Source organism: Musa acuminata, chromosome BXJ1-3 (assembly GCF_036884655.1).
Source record: "Musa acuminata AAA Group cultivar baxijiao chromosome BXJ1-3, Cavendish_Baxijiao_AAA, whole genome shotgun sequence".
Taxonomy (NCBI): domain Eukaryota; kingdom Viridiplantae; phylum Streptophyta; class Magnoliopsida; order Zingiberales; family Musaceae; genus Musa; species Musa acuminata.
The window spans coordinates 4,768,127-4,789,487 of NC_088329.1; the positions used below are offsets into that span (position 1 = coordinate 4,768,127).

The window sequence follows — 21,361 nt, forward strand, 5'->3', positions numbered from 1 at the left end:
ACTAATTAGAGCTCTTGCTGTAGCAACACCGGAAGTTGCAATAAGGACTGTGAGTTGACGGAAGTGGTGGGACTTGGTGCTGCCGCCGACGCGATGGAAGCAATACCGAGCACCGAGCCATAAGGACGCCAAGGTTTTCGGTTCACTGAATATGTCAAATGATCAATATCACCAGTGTTATCTTTCCTTGCAGAAAGAAAGAGAATAGGTGACATGAAATAAACAGGCACAAACTATTTATGATGGGACAATAAAATGATGTTTTCGAAGATGGACAATGTAGTGATGTTACGTAAAGAAAGAGTGTTTCTTTTGAACAGTTGATCTAAGTTCTTCGGATGCAGCTCCCCAAGGGGGTATTATCATATCGAAAGATCCAAATGCAGATCATCAAATGTCATCAAACAGTCGACTAAGCTCTTCACAAGACAAGCAAAGTTGCTAAGAGAACGCATGCGATTAGAGACTGCAAGCCTTCTCGTTATGACAAGAACGTCCATGGCAGCACACTATGTGAAGCAGAACCCAAGTGGAAGAAGCTAAAGAAAGCAAAGCCTACCAGTGGTAGACCAGAGATCATATGACATCCATGAAATGTAGCAGGAGAAATTGTAGTGTCTGAGGAAGGAGGAGGCGAGGTTTAGTGTTGAGGGCAGAAGGTGACGAGGTAGCTGGCGCCGGTGCAAGTGAGGATGCTGGTGGGGTCGTCGTAGGCGTAGGAGTACGCCCGGGGGCACGCCGCCTTGAACAGTCTCGAGTACGCCGTGGGCTTGCACTGCTGCGGGCCGCCGAAGCTGCCGGTGCAGCAGTACCGGGGGGAGCCGAAGGCGGAGCAGGCGCTCTTGCAGGCCACTACCCGGTTGTCGGTGCCGCCGCGCACAGCCAGCCCCGCCGGGCACACCTCGTTGAGGTCGCTGACGCAACCGGCGCGCCCGCACTGACCGCTCCCCCGGAACGGCGTCATGGACATGCCCAGGTTGTAGCCGTCCACCAGGCTCACGTCGTAGAAGTCCTGCTGCCGCCCCTGCCCCAGCGTGAACTCCGCGAGGGTGGCCGGCGGCGCACCCCCGAGGCCGTTGCAGTAGAGGGCGCCCCCGCAGTCGCCGGTGGCGCAGCGGCCGCGCCCAGTGGCCGAGTCGAAGGCGCAGCCCCTGCGGCCCCAGACGCGACCGGACCAACCCGCCGGGAGCCGGAGGGAGTAGGCCTGGTTGGGGAGGAGCTGGAAGCCGCCCCTGGCCAGCACGGCCTTGCCGGCGCTAGGCTGTATGCCCGGCCACACCGTCTCCCTGCACTTGTTGTACAACGCCAGCGTCGCCGCCGCCGACGGACCGGCATTGGCCAGAACCGACAGCAAAACCCCCAAAATCCAGAGCCTAGAATCCATGTTCACTTCGATGTTAACGGTGGTGGCGGTGATCACTCTCCTCCCACTCTTATCACCAGTGTTAATGAGGTCAGATATCAGAGCAGGCAACAATACCGCGCTCTCCCACTACCAAAATGGTCTTACTGCTCATGGGAATGGAGTGACACGGTGAAAGCAACTCGAGGTAAGCATCGTCAGAGTAACATATCTTAATTTGGTGGGGTGAGGGTCGACTGTGTCAGGTACGGACATATATAGACGAAGAAGAAAACCGTAGCATTTGTACAAGACATACACATTAATTGGGAGTCTCCTCACATGATCAAAGCGTCGAACTCCTTCAACATCGACACTGCTGCAGCGAAAGCATCTCCTCATGGTCACAGTCACCGAGGCTTGGAAAAGACATGGTGGACTTCTGACATAGGAGAGAAAAAGCAAAGCTTGGCCATGTGACAGCCACACATGGAACGAGGAGGGGGGTGGACTCTGCAGAGATTCTCTCGGCATGGTTGTCGTCTTGTCCGCCAGGATTTGAACTGTTCAAAGCATGTGAGCTGGTAAAAGCTTTGTCGCTGCATGCAGCAGTGGACTCTGCATCTTCGCACGATGAGGTCACGGTGGTACCGAGAGAAGGGCAATTTCCTGCTTCCTTTCTCTTAACAGTTGACATCGTCCGCCATGATACCAGAAAGCAAAGCAGGTGGATCAGCCCATGGGGTAGACTTTGGTAAAGCGTTCTCGTACTGTTTCGTAGAATATGGGTCCATAGCCAGCTGCCATCCGGTCCGGTCCGGCCCGGCTGGGACCGGTTCGGCCCATTCATGTTATAATTAATCCACATATATATATATATATATATATATATATATATATATATATATATAATATTTTCTTCTTTTTTTTCTTCCAAAAAGGTCTCTTTTTCGATGAATTCTCGGAAATGTTTTTTTTCTGACTTTTCCTGTAAAATGCCTCTCATTTTTGGGGAAGTATCCTTCATTTTCATAATTTTTTAACCATGTTATTTTTTTTAATATAATGCCTAGAATATCTTAGATTTTTTTCGTCTAATTCCTAGAATATCCTTGATTTGATAAATCAATCTCTTACCAATTTTTTTCTTTTTTTTATAGTGTTTCTGTGCTACGTTACATTATTTTTATATAATGTGATAGTATTTTTAGTAAAACTAAAAAATATTATAATGCAATACAAAAATATTATATTATAATATTTTTGCACTACGTTATAGTGATTTCTATATTATTGAAAATACTATAATATAATATAAAATTATTGTAATTAGATCAGTTCATCTTATTACATAAGAAAAGAGAGGAAAAAAAAAATAGATAAACAAAACATTGGAGAATTTCAGAAATAAGAGGCACTACTTCTCATCAAAAACTAAAAAAAAAGGTACTTTTTTCATAAATTCATTTTATCCTTATTTGTATTTCTAAAAAAAAATTATCTATTAATCATAATCTCTAAAATTCAGTATCTATTATTATTACCTCATGGACCGGTACATAATAATCATTAACTAAAATTCAGTGAAAGCATACCAATGGAAATAATAATTACTTAATATTCGAAGAAATAAACGCGTAGAATCTAAATAGAACGATTATTATGATCCATATTAATATAGTTTTAGATATTCACTAGTCACATTATGTGGAGTTTCAATACTTAGAAAGCTTTCTAATATGCCCTAATAATTGTCTATAATTGATAAAATCACTTCTTCATCATCTAGAAGAGCATGAGTTAGAAAACACAAAAAAATCTTGAAGGAACAAACTGCATGCAATGAACAGTCCATTTTCAAATTTTGATCTCAATTATACAAACATGACATAAGGGATCTAATGATTCTAATAATGTCGAAGGCATGTGAGAGAATGTTTAGATTATTTATGTTGTTAGAGGTGAATATAAATAAAATATTCTTTTTGTGTCCATTAGAAATTATAATGCAATTGTAATGGTTTGGTGGATTATTTTAATGGGCCGGCGGAAATGTGATCGAAAGCCCAATTTCTTGGAAGATGGGAATCGAATCGCCGGCCCCATTTCCAGCCCTATTTCGTTGGACTTCCTTTCCGATTAGTTCGGTGAAGAAGTGCCGAACACGGAAGCTGCTTGTCGCCGGTCGCCGCTGCCCCTGGCGACGATGGAAGACGAGATCGTCCAGAGGGTGCTGGAAGGGGGAGGCAGGGACTACTACTTTTCATCGGCCTCCGCCTCTCCGCCTTCCCCAACCCCTTCCTCCTCGTCCATTCTCCAGTCCCTCCCTCTCCATGTGGTAATCCATCTATTCCCCTCATCCCTCCTCTTCTTGAACCTTTACTGCTATTCTTCGGATTCCTAACGTCGGAATTGATATGTGAAGTCCTTCGATCATGGGTATTATCTTCTGGTCAAGGCCGTTCAAGAACTCCGGGACAAGAAGGACGGGCGCATTGTCACCGTTGGGATCGGCGGCCCCAGTGGATCCGGAAAAACCAGGTGATGCGTTGTGGTTTCTCTAAAATTCGTGAAAATTGCTCTGTACCAATCGGAAAGGGCGTTTCTTTATTATAATTTTGTCCCTTTGATGAACATAGCTTGGCGGAGAAGGTGGAATCGGTGCTTGGCTGTGTTGTCATCTCCATGGAGAATTACCGCAATGGAACTGATGACGGGAACGACTTGGACTCAATAGACTTTGATACCCTCGTCCGCAACCTCCAGGTTTTCTTGTTTCTTACGAGTGGTTTAGTCTTTAGCTTCGCTTATATTGTCGAGGGTTGTGATTGGAGTTGAAGATATTGGTTTGATAATTGGACCCCAGGATTTGATGAAGGGTAAGGATACTGAGATGCCATTGTTCGATTTCCAAGAAAAAAGGCGAATTGGCATGAAGCGCTTGAAGATTTCTTCGTCTGGAATAGTGAGCCTCATTTTGCCAACACTTGGTTTTGGTTGTTATTTTTTTTGTTAATTTTGCTTTGGTTCCACTGATAGCCTCTCCTTGCAGGTAATCGTGGATGGTGCATATGCACTGCATTCATCTCTTCGATCTCTTCTTGACATCAGGGTTGCTGTGGTAAGTGCTGGAATTCTTCTTGGTACTTTCTTCTGTGAATTCACTGTTCTTAACTGGCATCGTCTGAGACCTCAGGTTGGTGGAGTCCATTTCAGCCTACTGTCTAAAGTTAGGCATGACATTGGAGACTCGTGTTCTCTGGACTACCTGATTGACAGTATATTTCCTCTGTTCAGGAAGCATATTGAGCCAGACCTTCATCATGCACAGGTTTTTTATGCTAGTTTTTAGTTTTTAGGATACATTTATTTATATGACAATATCTCTCTTGCTTATGTTAGTAATTTTAGCTCATTGGCTGCTGTTCTCTAGATTAGAATCAACAACAGCTTTGTCTCATCATTCAGAGAACCTTACTATAAGCTGAAATGCAAAAGTGAGGTTAGTATATTTTCTTGCCAGTTATTCCAAGATGTTCAGCCTTAACTTTCAGTGGTTCCGGTTGGACTTTGTTGGTTATGGCGGGATGATCACTATTTAAGATCTGATAGATGACCTTCAGAGGAGCATATTACAAAAATGATATTTGCTAATCCATTTAAAGTTGCACATCATAAGTTTCAGTGAATCAGTAGCACTATCCTCTTTTATCTATAAACGTTTAGCTTGAACTTCCAGTGCAATTCTATATCTGGTATATCCTTAGATCTTAAAATAAAATTACATCTCATATATTCAGTCTTAATCCTACTTAATCTAAAATCTTTAGTTTTTAAGGATTGCCTCCACAACTGATGTATACCAATTCTAGTCTTTTTGTGTTTTTCATTGCATATAAAGTTCATTTTCATAATTAGGTTGTTGTTGTTTCTACAGTCTCCTAATGGAAACAGTTCATATTCTATAGTTGGAAATGAAGCAGAAACTGAAAAGTGAGTGTGTGATATGTTATTTTGTAACTTCCTTTAACTGTGAAATTCCATATGCCTGATAATTAATGCTTAAGTCCCCGATGGTTCATGGTTCATGAAGCCTTACCTGAATAACCTAATTAAAATTTCTCTCATTTCTTTTCTTTGTATGCAGCTTTATTGAGATGTACCTTCGACCACCATTTACATCTGAAGAGGCAAAAATAAATGACTGGATAAAAGTTCGACAATGTGGCATTAGATACTATTTGTCATTAGGTGATCAACGAATTGTTGACAAACACTTCATCATTCGGCCAAAAGCTGAGTTTGAGGTATGTGATGTCCAGCATATTACTAAATATTAATAGTCTCTATTGTTGTTTAGTATAATTTTGTTCCCTACTTGCTTGTCATTGTTCTTCACACATTGGACTATCAGCACTTCTAATGCTTGATTAACTGCAAGTATCTTGTTGCTTTTGATACATCCCATCTGCACAAATTATCCATTGCTGTCCTTGTCTTTTAAAAAGGGAAGTCTTCGTTGCTACCTATGGTAGTAATATCTGAATCGTTTGACCTTGTTAATGGTATTAGTTTATCTCCTCTGATCATTATTCTTTTTATTATGTATTTTTTATCCATGAGCTGTTGTTCCAGGTTGGACGGACAACCCTTGGCGGATTGCTTGCTTTGGGCTACAATGTTGTAGTTAGTTACAAGCGTGCATGTACATCTTTCCATAATGGTCAAGTGTTGATTGCTCTAGAGACTATCGACACTCTTAACGAGACATTCATGGTGTTGAAGGGCACAAGCAGGAAGGTAAGGATGTCCAATTGCCCCAAAGTATTTGCAATTTCAGTTTTTAGGGAACTATTAAAAGTTTTGGTATATCCTTTTTTTAAAACATTCTTGTTCCATGTCCCATTTTTTATAAGAACAAATAGATTGTCCTCATATTAATTTTTTGGGGTGTATTTGCAATTTTGATTGTCAGTTCTTAATAAGTTTGCTGAGGGTTGGTGATTGTCATTTTAAACTAGATAGCTTTATCTCATACAAAATTTCTAGCCTAATTTCATATGTTCAACTCTCAAATACAACAATCTTGTGTACTTTGGTAATCTAATGAGCATTTAATGAATATAAATCGAATACTGCTTCTTAAAGTGGAAAATATTCTTGTAACACCTAAGAGCAATAATCTCCAACATGATACGACAATAAAGGATACTAGACCTTTGTTCTTTGATTGTCAGGTAAAGTATGCAGCTTGTACAACTGGTTTAAAAGTCTGGAATCCTAGTGTTTGATTGATGATATATCATGTTATCATAAGAAAGTTCTAGTCTATATTTATAATTGGTCAATTGCACTAAAGTCTGTAGGCATTATATGCAGTTATTTGATAGCAACTATGCCCAAGGACTGTTGTTACATACAATTATGTTGATACCTATTTGTCATTTGACATGACATGAAATTGGTCGACATGCCTCTATGCTAGCTGGCATAGTTCAAATTTTGTTAGCCATGTGTTTGCACCTCTAGGATTTCGCACGTGGTTTGTCGATACCTTTCTAGCACTGTATGTTTTGACCCATAGCGACATATCTTGATTGGCACACCAATCCTTGACTATGCCCCTCTTTATTTTTGCACTTGACGTGATGAGCTGTCACTACTAGGTTGTGAGCTATGATCTGGGATCATCATTGTTACTGCAAACATGAAGTGATCTCTTCTACCTTTAATGTTCTTTTCATCAAGACGTACAAACCATGATAATTAGGATGGAAAAGATCATAAAGCAGTCTTGGCAGGGATGAGAGGAAATGTGCTTTTACTTAAGATGTTGATGGTGTGACGGAGAAACCAATACATCAGGGACACGTCAATAATACTGATGATTTTTGTGAATGTTATAGTATTGCCAATTGTGTACAAGAGGAAGCAACCTTGTCAAATGTCTACAAGATGAGTTGCGATAGTTTTGACTGGGTTCACTTAAACATGATCATAGCAGTATATTCTTTATCAGTTTATCTAACCCAAAGATCTGGAAGTTTGATATCATGACATATTACATACTAAAATTCTGATATTAGAATTATGCAGAAAGAAGAATCAAGGATTCTACTGCGTTATAGTGATCTGTAGTTTCGGATCACTTTGATTATGCATTCATAAACCTTAATTGATAGGTAACTTTCTACATTGGTTATATTGGTAATTTTCCATTCGTTTTCTAAAATTGTCTTAAGCCATTTAGACGATTGGGCTAATCATATCACTTATTCTTCCAAAGTAATGGCAAGAAAACCATAAGTGCAACTAAGTAATTGCATTTATTGTGTGCTCGTAGACCTTGATTGCCCTTGTTAAGAATAATGTAAAAGCAAGGTACTTAAGTGCCTAATCAGGAAGTGTTAAGTTTGGACCCATGTCCTGGAGGCTACTGAAGGACATCTGCTTGTTGAAGTGACAGTTATGCAATTTGATTTTCTTTTATTTTCCTTCCTGTGATATTTTGCCAACCCTTCTCTATGAAGTATGGTTACCTCAAAATTATCATTTCCTGTTGAATTAATTACCTTCTCTTATTTCTTTTTCCAGAAGTGAACCATAAAATTAAATTCTTCTTCTTGTACTCTTTAGGTCATTGGATCAGAAGCTTCTCACCTGGGTATCAGTGGGCCATGGATAACTAAATCATATCTGGAAATGATTCTTGAAAGCAAAGGTATGATCACCTCAATTGACAAATTTCTGCATTACAAATTCTTTTTGAAAGTTTCTGTTTTGACAGTTGCTGATTATTGTTAGGTGTACGACGTCTGAACACACCACCACCTGCATCTACTAACCTTGTAGCTAGAAGTCAAGACAAGGCCATTGCTGTGCCCAGACCGATTCGTGTTTCTGCTGATATCCTTCCTAAGCTTGAGGATCTGACGCAACCTTGGACCAGATCACCAACCAAGTCAGATATGGAGTCTGTGCTACCAAGATGGCGTTTGATCTCAGGTCTTTCTCAGACTCATAGTTCTTTCATTATTATCATAACACTGGTTTTAATGTATGAGGTCTTTCATCTTTATATTTTTGTGTTTAGAGGACAATCTGTGAAATCTAACAGAAGTATTTCGTAATTATGGGCTTCTCTTATGAAACAATGCAGATTCTTCTGCTTTCAGGGGTAATCTACAACTTGCTCCAATGCCTGATTCATATGATTTGGATAGGGGTTTGCTCCTTTCAGTTCAAGCAATCCAGGCAAGTTATATAATACAGTAAAGATAATGTATCTCATAATCAACCTATTAAAAAATTAAAAATTATATTACTTAACGTCTTTTTAAGATCTGATTTCATGTTCTGTTGTTTTCTCTTTCAGGCATTATTGGAGAACAATGGGTTTCCAGTTATTGTGGGAATTGGTAATTTTTAAAGATTTTTTTAGCTTGCAATAATTTAGCTTTTCATTCACCAATACATACAGAAGTGGACATGTTATTATTGTGTTCGTTGCTTATATATTGAACCTGTTGCATACAATGTACTTTTTTTGTTTTTCATCATATTGTTTTCTTGTAGCATCTAATTACTTTTACTTTGATAATTTGAAGTTAACAAGTTACACAGTTGACAATCTGACTTAGCTGTGGTGCTAATGTTCTGCATATCTTGGTAGCATTTGATAATCTAAGCTTTCATGTTTTTGATAAACATTCAACAAATTCGAAATACTTTGACCTCTATGCAAGCCCTTATGTGCTGCCTAAGGCATGAACCAACTGAAATGACGGAAGACTGCACGAACAAGTCTTCGCTCATTGCAGGCCGGGGCAAATAGTCTGACAGTTTGCCATCCTCTGTCGGTCTCATTTATGATGCATCTCCGCCTCCTTTGATATCCATCTTTTTGCTATATTTCATAACTTTTGGTTCCATAGCATGTTTTATTTCATTCCTATTATGCCATGTAATATTTTTTATGCATAATCAATTGTGTTACTAAGATATGCATATTCTTGATAGTTTCATGGCGGTTTTGATATACTTAAGGACTTTATGCTATATGAAAGGTCAGTTTCTTTTAAGTTCCTTAAAAGATTTATTTTGGGATTAACAGGATGATGAGACACGGTGGTGCAGTGGTCTTGCACTGCCAAGGATTGTGTATTCTACTACTGGCTTGTGCAGACATCACCCTGTTGAGAGATGTAGATTGCAATATAGTGTGTCTTCTTGTTACGGAATAGTGTGGATCCATTTTCAGAAATCAGATGTTTTATTGAGAAGCTAAGCTGATGAGTAACCATGGACCAATCTGATGCCCTGACTAATATTTATGACTTCATTAGCAGCCATCTGTGTTTTTTACATTAAATATTTCTATTTGGTCTTCCTACACCCCGTTGAGGAATGTAGATTTCAAGATTGCAGTGTAGTGTCTTCTTGTTATGGAATAGTGTGGATCCATTCTTAGAAATGCCTTAGTAGCCATCTTTGTTGGATCTTTCTATTTGGTCTTTATATTTGCTTCTCCTAATATGACAATCCTGCATGATGCCATGAGCTATATTTGATGGATGATATTTGCTGTTTAACCTGGCATATCATATTTTTTTGGATCTGTGTTTCCATATAATCTTGTTGCCTACTTTACATTTGCTAATTTTATTTACCATTTCTCAGAACATCTGCAAATCAAATTGGGCTTTTCTTTTTCCATTTTTATAATTAATTCTCATTTTGACAATTTATCTTCGATCGGTTAAGGGACATGACTATGAATCTTGCTTGTGCACTATGATTGTTTCAGGGGTTAAGGTTTTATCTCCCCTAAATGAACGGAAGACAGAGACTTTCTATTGAAAATCTGGCAACTTGACCATTATGGAAGCTTACTTTTGAGCCCTCTCATTGATGTTAGTTTTACTAGTTTGCTGCTTTGTATAACAAAATGATAAAAAGATGATGCATTGGTTGCTTTTTTTGATTTATCAGGTTCATGATATAAATGCATTGGAAATTTCATAAAATGAACATATTTTCTTGTTTTTGCCATTTTTCTGAAATTGTTTATCATATATCCTTTGTTCAATCTTCAGTTTGTTCCCAATCTCAATGTCCAGATAATGATTGACTTATGTTTTAATTTGTAGGTGGTCCTAGTGGATCTGGCAAAACTAGTTTGGCTCAAAAAATGGCTAATATAGTTGGCTGTGAAGTTGTCTCCTTGGAGAGCTACTACAAGTCTGAACAAGTCAAGGACTTTAAGTACGATGAATTCAGCTCCTTGGATTTATCTTTATTGTCAAAGGTACAGTGTAGTTTATGATTTGACTTTTTTGTTATGTTTTGGCAAGAAACTGAATAGACTAAAAAATTGTTATCAGGCTATCTTTTAACATCTTTGAGTAGTGGCATAAAACTATAAATATTTATGGAAATGCTAAGAACTAATGATTATAACATGTAAAGCTCTTGCTGTTGGTGGATGGTACAAAGACACGATTTTAATTAAAATTTTTTAAACTGATCAATTCTAGGGAATCTGTTTGTATTCAAGGGAAATCTTTAAAAGAGTTAGCGATCTTCTCAGACTAGTAAACAGACTATTGATTTCACTAGCATTAAATATAAATATCTTATTAATAGGATTTATTCAATGAGATTAGATCTCTGGCCAAAATTCCAAACAATCTATTTAAATTCTTTCAAACACTTGTTCTCAATGTGTTCTAGTAATCAAGGATTGAAATATCGTACCATACCGAAATTTCGACATTCTCTTGGTATGGCTCGGTATATCGCTCAAGATATATATATTTATATATAAGTAAAATTTTTTTTTTCGACCACGTCGCCTCCCTTCTCCCCCACACGAGATGATGTCGCCTCTCTTGTCCCCAGGTGGGGTGACGTTGCAGAAAAACGAGATGACGTCGCTTATATATATATATATATATATATATATATATATATATATATATATATATATATATATATATATTTATAAATAAAAAATACTGTCCGTATCGGACGGTATCATTCGAAACTGTATACCTTGCTAGTAATTAATTACATTGTTCTCAAACAATGTATATGTGGGGAAGGTCAATTTGAAGTTTTTTTTTAATTCCACATTCGTGTTGCAGCACTCAAGGATTGGTTTGTGTAAAGAAGAAATTGATGCATATTGGCCATCATTGGTGTAAATAATTGACAGAAGTCCGACATTCTGTTTTGTTTGTTTTTTCCCTTTAAGTTAGTGGCAGTAGGATTATGTGATCCACTGATGTACATTGTTCTACATTCCTATGGATGAGCAGATTCTTTTCTATAATTTGTGAACCCCACATGGCAATGTCTTGCCTCTTTCTTTAACCTCAAAATTCATAATCCACTGTGGGACTGATTGGACTATATGAGGTTCTTGATCAACACACTGGAATCTCCAGCCACATGGTGTCAAAAGGTTATTGATGGCGGAAAAGAGTAGAAAAGATTGTTAGGATGGTGACTAGTGTTCTCACCCTTCAACCAGGCAGTATAGATCAGGCTTTAGCCAAAATTGATCGGTAAGCTTGGAATATTAGCCGTGGTTTACTTGCTGTCGATGGCTCAGACCAGCAAAAATGGTTTAGACTGCTTATTGTCACTCTTAAACAAGGAAGTATAGCTTGGGCTTTAGACAAAACTGAGTTGTAACTCATTCAAGGAAACCACTTGTAAGGATTTCTTAGATTTTTAATATGTTTTGTTGTTAGTATATTTTATAAGCTTGAAGTTCTATTCCTTGGAAATTTAATATACTGCAGTAGTTTATACTTTATAATTTTGTTTACTCTTGTATTTTGTGGCTCAAGCAAGCCCCTTCCAACTATGCACATGTTATTAATCATAAGTGCTCATGAGTCTGTATAAATCTATTGTTGGTATTTGTTCCTTCGGGCAGTTTCAATTTCTTTTGATTTTTGTCATCACTCATAGCAGAATTTTGATGACATAAGAAAGCATCACAGAGCCAAAGTTCCATGCTTCGATTTTGAAAAATCTAGACGAAATGGATTCAAAGAGCTTCAGGTCTCCGAGGATTCTGGCGTGGTAATCTTCATTTTCACAAGCTTTTTTTTTGTTCTGTACTTTTCTATATATGGTTGAATATGTATTTCTTAAGCTTTATTCTTATTGATCATATTGATTAATTGAATAAGTAAATCAATTACGGAATTTTTGATATTTATACCTATATAATTTCAATCTTTTAGATTGGCTGAAAAAAATATGTGATGCCTCTGTCTATGAATATTCACTTTTTGTCATTGGTTCTTATGTTCCATTAATTGGATAAACTATTTATTAAGTCAATTTAAGAAGTATACTATAAATTAAGATGATTAGAGAAAATGTGCCATATAATTTACTTCTTTTTTCATTTGTTTATAGTTAATCATTTGCTTGAGTTTGTAGTTGGTTTTGCTGTGACGTTGAGAAAAGAAAAAATTCTAGGTATTCTTCCTTGGCCTATCTCAATTATTCTAGATGCCATTTTAAGGCTAATTATGGTTTTAAAGAAAATAGTCACTTTAAACAAGGAATGACTTAAGTTGGACTGTCAGTAGCATCCTTTTCTTCTTTCTATCTTGTGTTTCTGATGTTAGACTGTCAATAGCAATCCCTTTCTGGTTTCATGACTTCTTTTTACTCCACAAGATGGCTGAAAATGGTTACATATTCGTAACAGTAGGTTACATTGTGGCCCTAATTGTTAATGCGAAGAGGGGGAGTGGATCGGTCCATGTGCTGGAACCAGTTCAAACCGGCAAATACTGGTTGGTACGTACCGGTCCAACCGATTATTTGAACTGTGTTTGAAATCATGCTTTTGCCCAAAGGCCTCCATGGAAAAAAAATGCTGATCCTGTTCTCTCTACGTTTGCAATGGACTTGGCCATTGATTTTGATCCACTCTATATAGGTGTCAACCATATACTACTGTGCTGCCATAGTATCTATACGAGGTTCACGCTGTGCCAATTGCAACACTGACTTTATCTTGGCTTGCAACAGTCTCCATGTTGGTTGGTATGTATCAGACCTAAAAACCATCATCACATTCTTGTGTTGTGGAGTTTAAAGCTTTGAGTGGAATATTTCTCATCTTTTTGTGTGCTTTCAAGATGCAATACGTTGCCATGAAAAGACTATCCCATCTATTCATATTCTTTTCTTTTTAAGGATGTCACTATCGTATTCGTTCAAGGCGGCTGTTGTTGTTGCGACCGTCAGATTGTATTATGGAAACATTTATGCTTGGTCTTTCCTTTCTTCACCATGTACGGTTGTGATGCTTTACTCACCGAAACATAAAGCACAAGTAGGAATGCATGTGGTTTCTTAGTAATTTTTTGAATGCTCACAAAAATGCTTATGATGTATTTTCTAATTTTTTTGGCAGGTGATATTTGAGGGTGTTTATGCATTACACCCTGATATAAGGAACTCACTCGATTTATGGATTGCTGTTGTAAGATTTATGACCTTTACCCAAATGTCCCTTGTATTATTGTTATATTTAACTGGTTTAACTGTGTTTTGTGAGCTAATATTAGGTTGGTGGTGTTCATTCGCATCTCATCGCAAGAGTTCAGAGAGACAAGAACCGTGTTGGTTGTTCAATATCCCAGAATGATATAATGACAACAGTTTTTCCAATGTTTCAGCAGCACATTGAACCACATCTTGTACATGCACATGTTGGTACAACCAGAACTTTTCAACCCGAACTGATTATATTCGTTCTGCATTTCTAGTCTGTGCACTGCATTTGGAAGTCAGGGGAAAAGACGTGTTGATGAAATTTATTTCATGCAGCTGAAAATTCGAAATGATTTTGACCCTGTACTCTCTCCTGAAAGCTCATTGTTTGTACTTAAAAGTAGCAAGCAGGTGAGATATCTTTTTTGCTAATCATCAAACTTAATGATGAATTCTAATTATTCTTGTGCCCATAAAATACATTAGGTGGCGTACCAAGATTTACTGAAAGTACTTGATCCAGGCAAAGTTTGCAGCTCTGTTCAGAATTTCATTGATGTGTATTTAAGGCTTCCTGGAATACATTCAAATGGGCAGCTGATGGAAGGGGATTGTATTCGTGTTAGAATATGTGAAGGGAGGTTTGCATTGTTAATACGAGAAGTGAGCACCAATCATGTTTGATTTCTTATTTGTCTTCTACTCTAGGACTCTGACCTAATTCAATTTATTCTTTAGCCTATAAGGGAGGGGAACTTTATTATACAACCAAAAGTGGATTTTGATATCAGTGTTACAACTGTCGCAGGTCTCCTTAAACTTGGGTAAGTTGCTTATAGTCGGATTTGATAGTCAATATTTTTATCTTAACTTGGTCAAGTAACCTGTTGAGTTTATGTTGCACCAAAAGAATCTGTAGCAATTTTTTTTTTAAAATATCCGTACTAGTCAAAAAAGACTTCGACACTATATGCTATTTCTTTTATCAACACTATGTGCCAAAATCCCATATGTACCCCTTAAAATATAAATTTACCACTTAAAAAGTGAAAATATATATGACATCCTTCTATAAAGTCTTCATATTGCTAATATCAGTTTCAATAACCTATTGGACCTGGATGGTACCAGTATACTAATCCATACCACTTGGTATCATTAGATAAAATAATATTGAACTGTATGTTTTGATACCAGTAGTTGGTTGGACCGGTAATTACCGTTTTCACATACTAGTCCAGCCAGTATTTGGAACCTTGTGAAAGAGTGTGTGTTTGTATATCATTTTCCTACTTCGAATCAAATATCTCTTTGGCCTACTTGTCTTGCTTTGCACATTAACAAAGAACATTTTTGCTCACCCACCCACCCCTTCGTCCCTTCCCCACCAGAAACTGTGGAAAGTTGACTGAAAACTCATGGGACCTTTCCTTTGCGCATGAATCTTTCATGGCATAAGTTGACACTGGAATAGACAACAAAGATCAATGAAATTTTCAATATGTAGATATATCCAAATCATACTTTTCATAAACTGAAATTAGATCCTAATTATTATTTTTAGCTGTTTGATATTTAGTTATGTTCTTTTCTTGATTGTATATCATTTGGTGGCACGCCATTGGTCTAAATTCATTCAATTGTATGTATGAGAATGTTAATATCTGATCTGCCATTAGGATTTACTATGTGACGTAGAAAAGCACATGAGAAGGCAAGAACTCTAGTCTAAGCATCTTTCTGTTGTAAATTACTTATGTAGTTTGTCACATATGTAGTTTGTTTCCTTCCTGCCTTCTCTTTCTTTGCATGTGTTTGTCGGCATTTCTTGACTGTATCAGATTTTTTGTTGCACTAGTTTATTATCCTTGTTTCAAATTTTCCTATATCTCAACACCCTGTTTCATTTTTCCCACAGTTATCAAGCTGTTGCATATATTGAAGCTTCTGCGCTAATTTACCAAGATGGAAAGGTCAGTAGTTTTTTTTCTTTTTTTTTTTTTGCATCATGATTTGAACCTGATGATTCACAAAAAATTAAAAGATGACATATTTGGATTTTTGTTTTTTCCTATGGTATGCTGGTGCAATTGAATGTGGCAAAGCATAATGCTCTTTAGCAGAAAAATGCCAAAAAACTTCTTGTTTACCTAGATAATTCCTGCCACTCATTTAGCTAAAGCTGTGACTGGTAGTTCATTTATGAGCTGGGCTAAACCTCGTTAAGCTGCTAGCCCGAATTAAATAAGCCATTTCTAGTGTGGAGTTTGCTCTCTATAACCTCACATGGCATTCCGGTTCTGAGTTATAAATCTATACGCTTCTTCTCTTTCAATTGTGCCTTATAGCCATTTTGTTTGGGCCTATAATTTGTAGCTTTCTCTATTTTGACTTTTCCTTTCTTTTCCAAGGCATATTATGTCACTTAATACTGGTGCTGCTGATGCTTGAACATTTGTTCAAGCCAAGCTTGATCAGAGCCTGGTCAGCTACATCCAGGCTCATCACTTAACAATTTGTACTAGAAGTCTGGGATTTTAGTTCATTGCTAAATTGTTTGACTTTGTTCAGAAGGCTATTCAGCAGCAACCATTACCACCAATTATACGCCCTTTCAAAATGACCTCGCATGCATGTCAATGGCTGTTCAAAGCCCTTACCACCAATTATACTTCAGGGATCTTTGGACATCCTTGGAAATTTGAAAACTACCATTCAACTGGTTACTCCAGTTGGAAATGTATTACCTTTCAGATATGCTCCTCAAATCCTGCAACCAACAACCAAAGTGTTCTTTTTAAGTAACAAGGCATTTGAGTCTAGTATAAACCTGTCAGGGTCACCTTTTACATTTAGTTACTAATATCAAAGATAATCTCTTATCATAGTTTACAAGATTGATTTCATAATCAGCTAGGGATTGGCATGATTGATAGAAAAATAATTCAGAAATCAAAATGAATATAAAAACATAAAGATAAAAAATTAGAAATTTATATAATAAAGAAATTCAACTTCTCATTGCTGTAGTTAAAGCAAGTCCAAAATAACCATTCCCAAGTACAATACTCTTAAGATCAAATGAAATGTTCTCACATCTAGAGCAGCCTGCTTGATCCCAACCAAAATCATTTCCACGTTGTGTTCATAACATCAAGCAATGTCCTAAAGAGGGACCAAAATGATGCAGCCAATATAAAAAATCTGCATTCATTCATTCTGAAGGACATAATTCAATTTATCTTATGTAGTTCAAAATATTCCTCCAATACAACCATTCTCATGAAAAATAGAAGGGAAAAGCCCATGATATATAATAGTGAGTTCTCCACATGAAATGATGTCTATTGAACAATTAACAACAGTCAGTTACTAGTTATAAGACAGTCAAATGTTGATGATAATAATCAACCAACAAAGTATTTCTCTTAGCCCCATTCCTATTCCAGAATAACCTTTTATGACCATTTTAGCTTCCTGGATGCATCAGATGACTAGAACAGTTAATACCATAGCGGAGGTAGAAGGTGATTTGGGTGGAGAGGAGGTCTAGTTAGTGTAGAGAAGGTGGAAGAGATGAAAGGATGAAGAGAAGCGTCAATCATAGGGGAGAAGAGGATGTAGAGGAGATAGGGAGGAAGAGATTAGCTATGTACAAGGGGAAAGTGAAGGTGGAGGAAATGGACGGTCAGAAGGGTGGAGGAGGTGGAGGACAAGATGAGAGGAGTTAGAGCAACCTGACAGGTGGAGGAGATGGAGGGGAGTTTGAGTGGCTTCATCAATAGAAGCAGATGGAGATCTGGTCACAGGTTAATGGTTTTGAATTTGGGGTTTAGGGATCATAAATAAACCCTTGTGAATTGAAGTTAGGAGGGAGAAATGGAAAAGATGAAGGGTGGGTAAACATCTGAGGCAATTTTTATTATTTCAAGATTTATAATGGCTTTAACTTACTATGGTTTAAATAGGTTTCCCTAATAAAGACAAACAACAAAGGCATAAACAAAAAATATTATTTCAAGTTTTTGAGGAAATATCTGATCATAGCATCTTAATTAGGGATATGGATTCCTTGTGTACCTGTTTATCTTCATATTTTTGTAATCTTGCATCAATGCCTGTGCTAAATGTAAAACATACTCTGCAGTGCCTATTTTAGATATGTAGTCTCTACAGCATGATAGTTATTGTTTTTCGTTTTTACATGTTTACTTTACTACATGTATCTCAGCTTTGTTTTAGCCCTAATTAGATACTTATCGAGGTTGATCATCTACAAGCTGCACCCTGCCCCTTCCTTCAAATTAAAGGAACAAACAAAGAAGTAGTTTCTGCTGCAGCTTTCATTCTCAGTCTTGATGGGACATACACAACAAAGGTCCATTTGGATTTTATATTCATTGACACATATTTGTGTCTGACATCTCTATCAGTCAAGTCTAAAAACACATTCTTTACATTGTAGAGCTATCTCCAAATTATTTTTGAAAGCTTGCCTGCATTTGGGAAGAATTCTAATGGAATCCATAATCAACAAGCTGCTAGACTGCAGGAACTAGTGGAATTTATTCAGGCTCAGGTAAGTTATAATCCAACTTTTATGAACAACTCATGTTTCTGATGGTTCAAAATTTATGTAGTCAATGCCAATGGTATAAGTACTAAAGCAAATTTATTGTGCTCATATACTTGATTATATTCCAACGCCATGGTAATTATTAATCAAGTTATGTGTCCATAAGCTGATATAGTGCTACATAATACTTGGTTTTCTTTTTCTGTGTTTTTTTCTACAAGTTGATGCAGCCACTATTTGTTGTTGTTGTTCACACTTAAGATGCACTTCATCTGGTGCCACTGGCTCAGTCGGTCACTTCTTACATCTACCGAGTATAAAGAGCATGATATAGATCTAATTTCTTGCTGCATACCTACTTGGAGTGTGTCTGTCCCATCATGGACTTGGATGCCATGCTGGTAATGGATAACATATTATTCTTTAATTACAACAAAACTTTATATTATGATGAAGTACATTTAACTCATTCAAGTAACAGAACTTAGATTCACAGTTTTAAGTGGAAGATCAATTAACTCGATACTACATTTCAATAAGTTGCCTCAATACATGACATATGATTGTCATTCCTAAGCCAGTAGCCTCAGTGCATGACCTATAATTGTCATTCCTAAACCTGTTATTTTCGCTGATGTCCTTGGATAGTAAATGATATATTTTAGCAAAATAAGAAGTGGTTTAGCCTTGATTAAAACACATTTTTTGACATTGAAATTTAGGTTGGTCTTGCTGCAGATTCTTGCAGAGTGCATCTTATCCACCTGTATATTTTTATGTTCTTAATTGTTATTAATATTCAGTGACTAACTTTTTCAACATTGTTATTGCCAATTGCGCTATATTATGCCTGCATTTTAAATGCTTCAGTGTTCTGGTTTCGTAATCTGTTCTTCATTTGCTATCTTATCGTGTAATAACATTGTACAGGCAGGAAGCTTAAACTCAGAGACATCAACCAAAGAAAATTTGCCAACAGATCCCATAATTGAAGATATACATTCTAGGATCAGGAGGCTGGAGAGATGGCATACGATTAACATGGTAAATTTTCTTTTCATGTTCATCATCTTTCAGGAAATTTCAATTATCGTCACTTGATGTATGAGTTACTGACTTGTTAGTGTTAAGTTGTTGAGCCTCATATAGTTTTTGTGATTCATAGGTCTTTTGGACTATTTTGATGTCTGCCTTTGTTGGTTATTCATTGTACCAAAGGAAACGCCGCTAGACAACATCGCTAATTTAACAACGTGAAGTGTACATGGTCTTTTCCACCCATTTGCATATACAGGCACCCAGGAATTCCAAAAGGTGCTATAGAATCAAAGTTAGTGGATTCTAACTTTCTTTGATTTGCTTGATTTTAAATATCATAATATCCTTTTTTTCTTTTTGTTTTCCTCTGACAATAGGAAGTTTGACATGACCAAGGACATGCATGGAACCTGCGAACAACATTTTCTTATTAACTAATGTCTTTCGCATTATCACAACTGCAGAAATTTTCAGATCATTCAGCATTAATCAACTGTAGCAAGGTTCTATGTTCGCAAGGACATGCACTTGGAATGCAGAATGTTTGGAAACAGATGCATTTACTAATTCACAACTGATTCAGTTCCTGCAGTACAGAATACTTGATTTGATTCCCAAAAAATACGATTGCTTCACTCACTGTATAAAGCAAAAAGGCCAGTATGGACATGTTCACTAATAACAGGTTTATTTCAAAAAATCAAGTTGTACATGTAGTTCCATGCTTTTCTTTTGTCGATTGACATGTGAAGAAACATTAATTGAACTTGATCATATTGGGGAAGAACATGCCCGAAAAGATTTCCTTTTCTTTATAATTTAAATGACTGTAGTTGCAGAAGTTCACATTGTAACCAGGAATACTGACCTTAGTGCTAAAGCAAATGAAAACCATCAGCTTGTTGATGACTTTGTTCTGCTGCTTTGAATAGGATATGGTATATTCTGGAAGTCATACAGTTGCATATTCTAGTTGTGCTGCGCTTAAGCCCGGAGCAAGAGCTTAGACTTTTTGATTAGGAAGAGAGATGAAATCTTGAGGTGGGCTCAGTTTGGTCTTTTGTTTTCTCAAGCACAGCCAGCGGTTCCTAGTCGTTTTGGATATGGGCACTCCGATGCTCAAGTTAGTATGAAAAGAATCTAAGTTAACAAGATTAGGTTGATAGAATGGTAGGTGATCGATATGGCAACGACATGATCTTCTTGTTGATGTGAGCTCAAAAGGACTGGCTTTAACGATGCATCAAGTAACAAAGGCCAGTGCTTTGTGTTTGCAGCAAGTGAGCTAAAGAGTTCAAATATATGCTCAGGCTTTTCAGGCATGCTTTGATCAGGCCTACTTGTACAAATATTCACACTTTAGTTGTCAGCATATTCCAATGTTCCTCCCTGCATCAACATCTTACAAAAACTTGTCAGGTTAGATCTCTACTGGAGGATCTTCTTCTTTGTTCAAGTCTCTGGCTAGAGCTATAGCATCCAACCCTACTAAAAGCTTTTTCCATGCCTTCTCCTTTTGCAAGGACAAGTCACTTCTAACATACGCAACTGCTTCGTTATATTCCCTGCTCGATTATAATCGTTCCAATGTTTTGAAACAGCATATTTGCCCTTAGATATACCTCACAAAATCTAGTTAATTGTTGTTAATTAATTATAGAGACTCTAAATATTAATATCCATGAAAACTCATTATGATTATTAAAACATTAGGAATACATGTATATATATATAGTCTTTCTCGCAGAAACCCTCTGATGTCAACTATAACTACAACACAAAATTGACTTTGAATCGGAGAGTCGTTATGAGAGCATCTTATATACATTTTACTAAATAAAATGTAAGAGCATTAACTAAATAAAATACAAAAGTCT

The 21,361-nt window shown here is 37.1% G+C and overlaps 2 protein-coding genes across 6 annotated transcripts; one reads left to right on the forward strand and one right to left on the reverse strand.

The window, feature by feature from the left end:
* Window positions 1-413: 413 nt before the first annotated feature.
* On the reverse strand, window positions 414-1,824 carry LOC135618242 (thaumatin-like protein). The gene has a single exon (XM_065119111.1). It carries the CDS (start codon window positions 1,382-1,384, stop codon window positions 641-643), a length of 744 nt encoding a protein of 247 aa, XP_064975183.1. The 5' UTR covers window positions 1,385-1,824; the 3' UTR covers window positions 414-640.
* A 1,653-nt stretch (window positions 1,825-3,477) lies between these two features.
* LOC135618249 (uncharacterized) lies at window positions 3,478-20,390 on the forward strand. Of its 5 annotated transcripts, none has more exons than XM_065119129.1 (27): window positions 3,479-3,680; window positions 3,768-3,883; window positions 3,982-4,108; window positions 4,209-4,307; window positions 4,395-4,463; window positions 4,539-4,673; window positions 4,776-4,844; window positions 5,280-5,335; window positions 5,490-5,649; window positions 5,978-6,142; window positions 7,979-8,063; window positions 8,147-8,347; window positions 8,502-8,596; window positions 8,718-8,760; window positions 10,492-10,649; window positions 12,326-12,436; window positions 13,791-13,859; window positions 13,945-14,088; window positions 14,207-14,281; window positions 14,357-14,533; window positions 14,609-14,694; window positions 15,789-15,843; window positions 18,123-18,248; window positions 18,336-18,449; window positions 19,377-19,490; window positions 19,612-19,776; window positions 19,862-20,390. In XM_065119129.1, exons 1-26 carry the CDS (start codon window positions 3,549-3,551, stop codon window positions 19,675-19,677), a joined length of 2,847 nt encoding a protein of 948 aa, XP_064975201.1. In that variant the 5' UTR covers window positions 3,479-3,548; the 3' UTR covers window positions 19,678-19,776; window positions 19,862-20,390. The 5 variants fall into 5 exon arrangements, with proteins under 5 accessions (XP_064975213.1, XP_064975201.1, XP_064975197.1 ...); XM_065119125.1 differs by having other exon boundaries at window positions 19,949-20,390; XM_065119121.1 differs by having other exon boundaries at window positions 19,612-19,760.
* The last annotated feature ends 971 nt before the right edge of the window (window positions 20,391-21,361 follow it).

Excerpts from the sequence above, each read along its gene's own strand:
- LOC135618249 (XM_065119129.1), top strand. The coding sequence starts at position 3,549 with ATGGAAGACGAGATCGTCCAGAGGGTGCTGGAAGGGGGAGGCAGGGAC. Across the intron at positions 6,143-7,978 it reads TGAAGGGCACAAGCAGGAAG|GTCATTGGATCAGAAGCTTC; the intron begins GTAAGGATGTCC and ends TGTACTCTTTAG. Across the intron at positions 8,597-8,717 it reads TTTCAGTTCAAGCAATCCAG|GCATTATTGGAGAACAATGG; the intron begins GCAAGTTATATA and ends TTTCTCTTTCAG.
- LOC135618242 (XM_065119111.1), bottom strand. The coding sequence starts at position 1,384 with ATGGATTCTAGGCTCTGGATTTTGGGGGTTTTGCTGTCGGTTCTGGCC.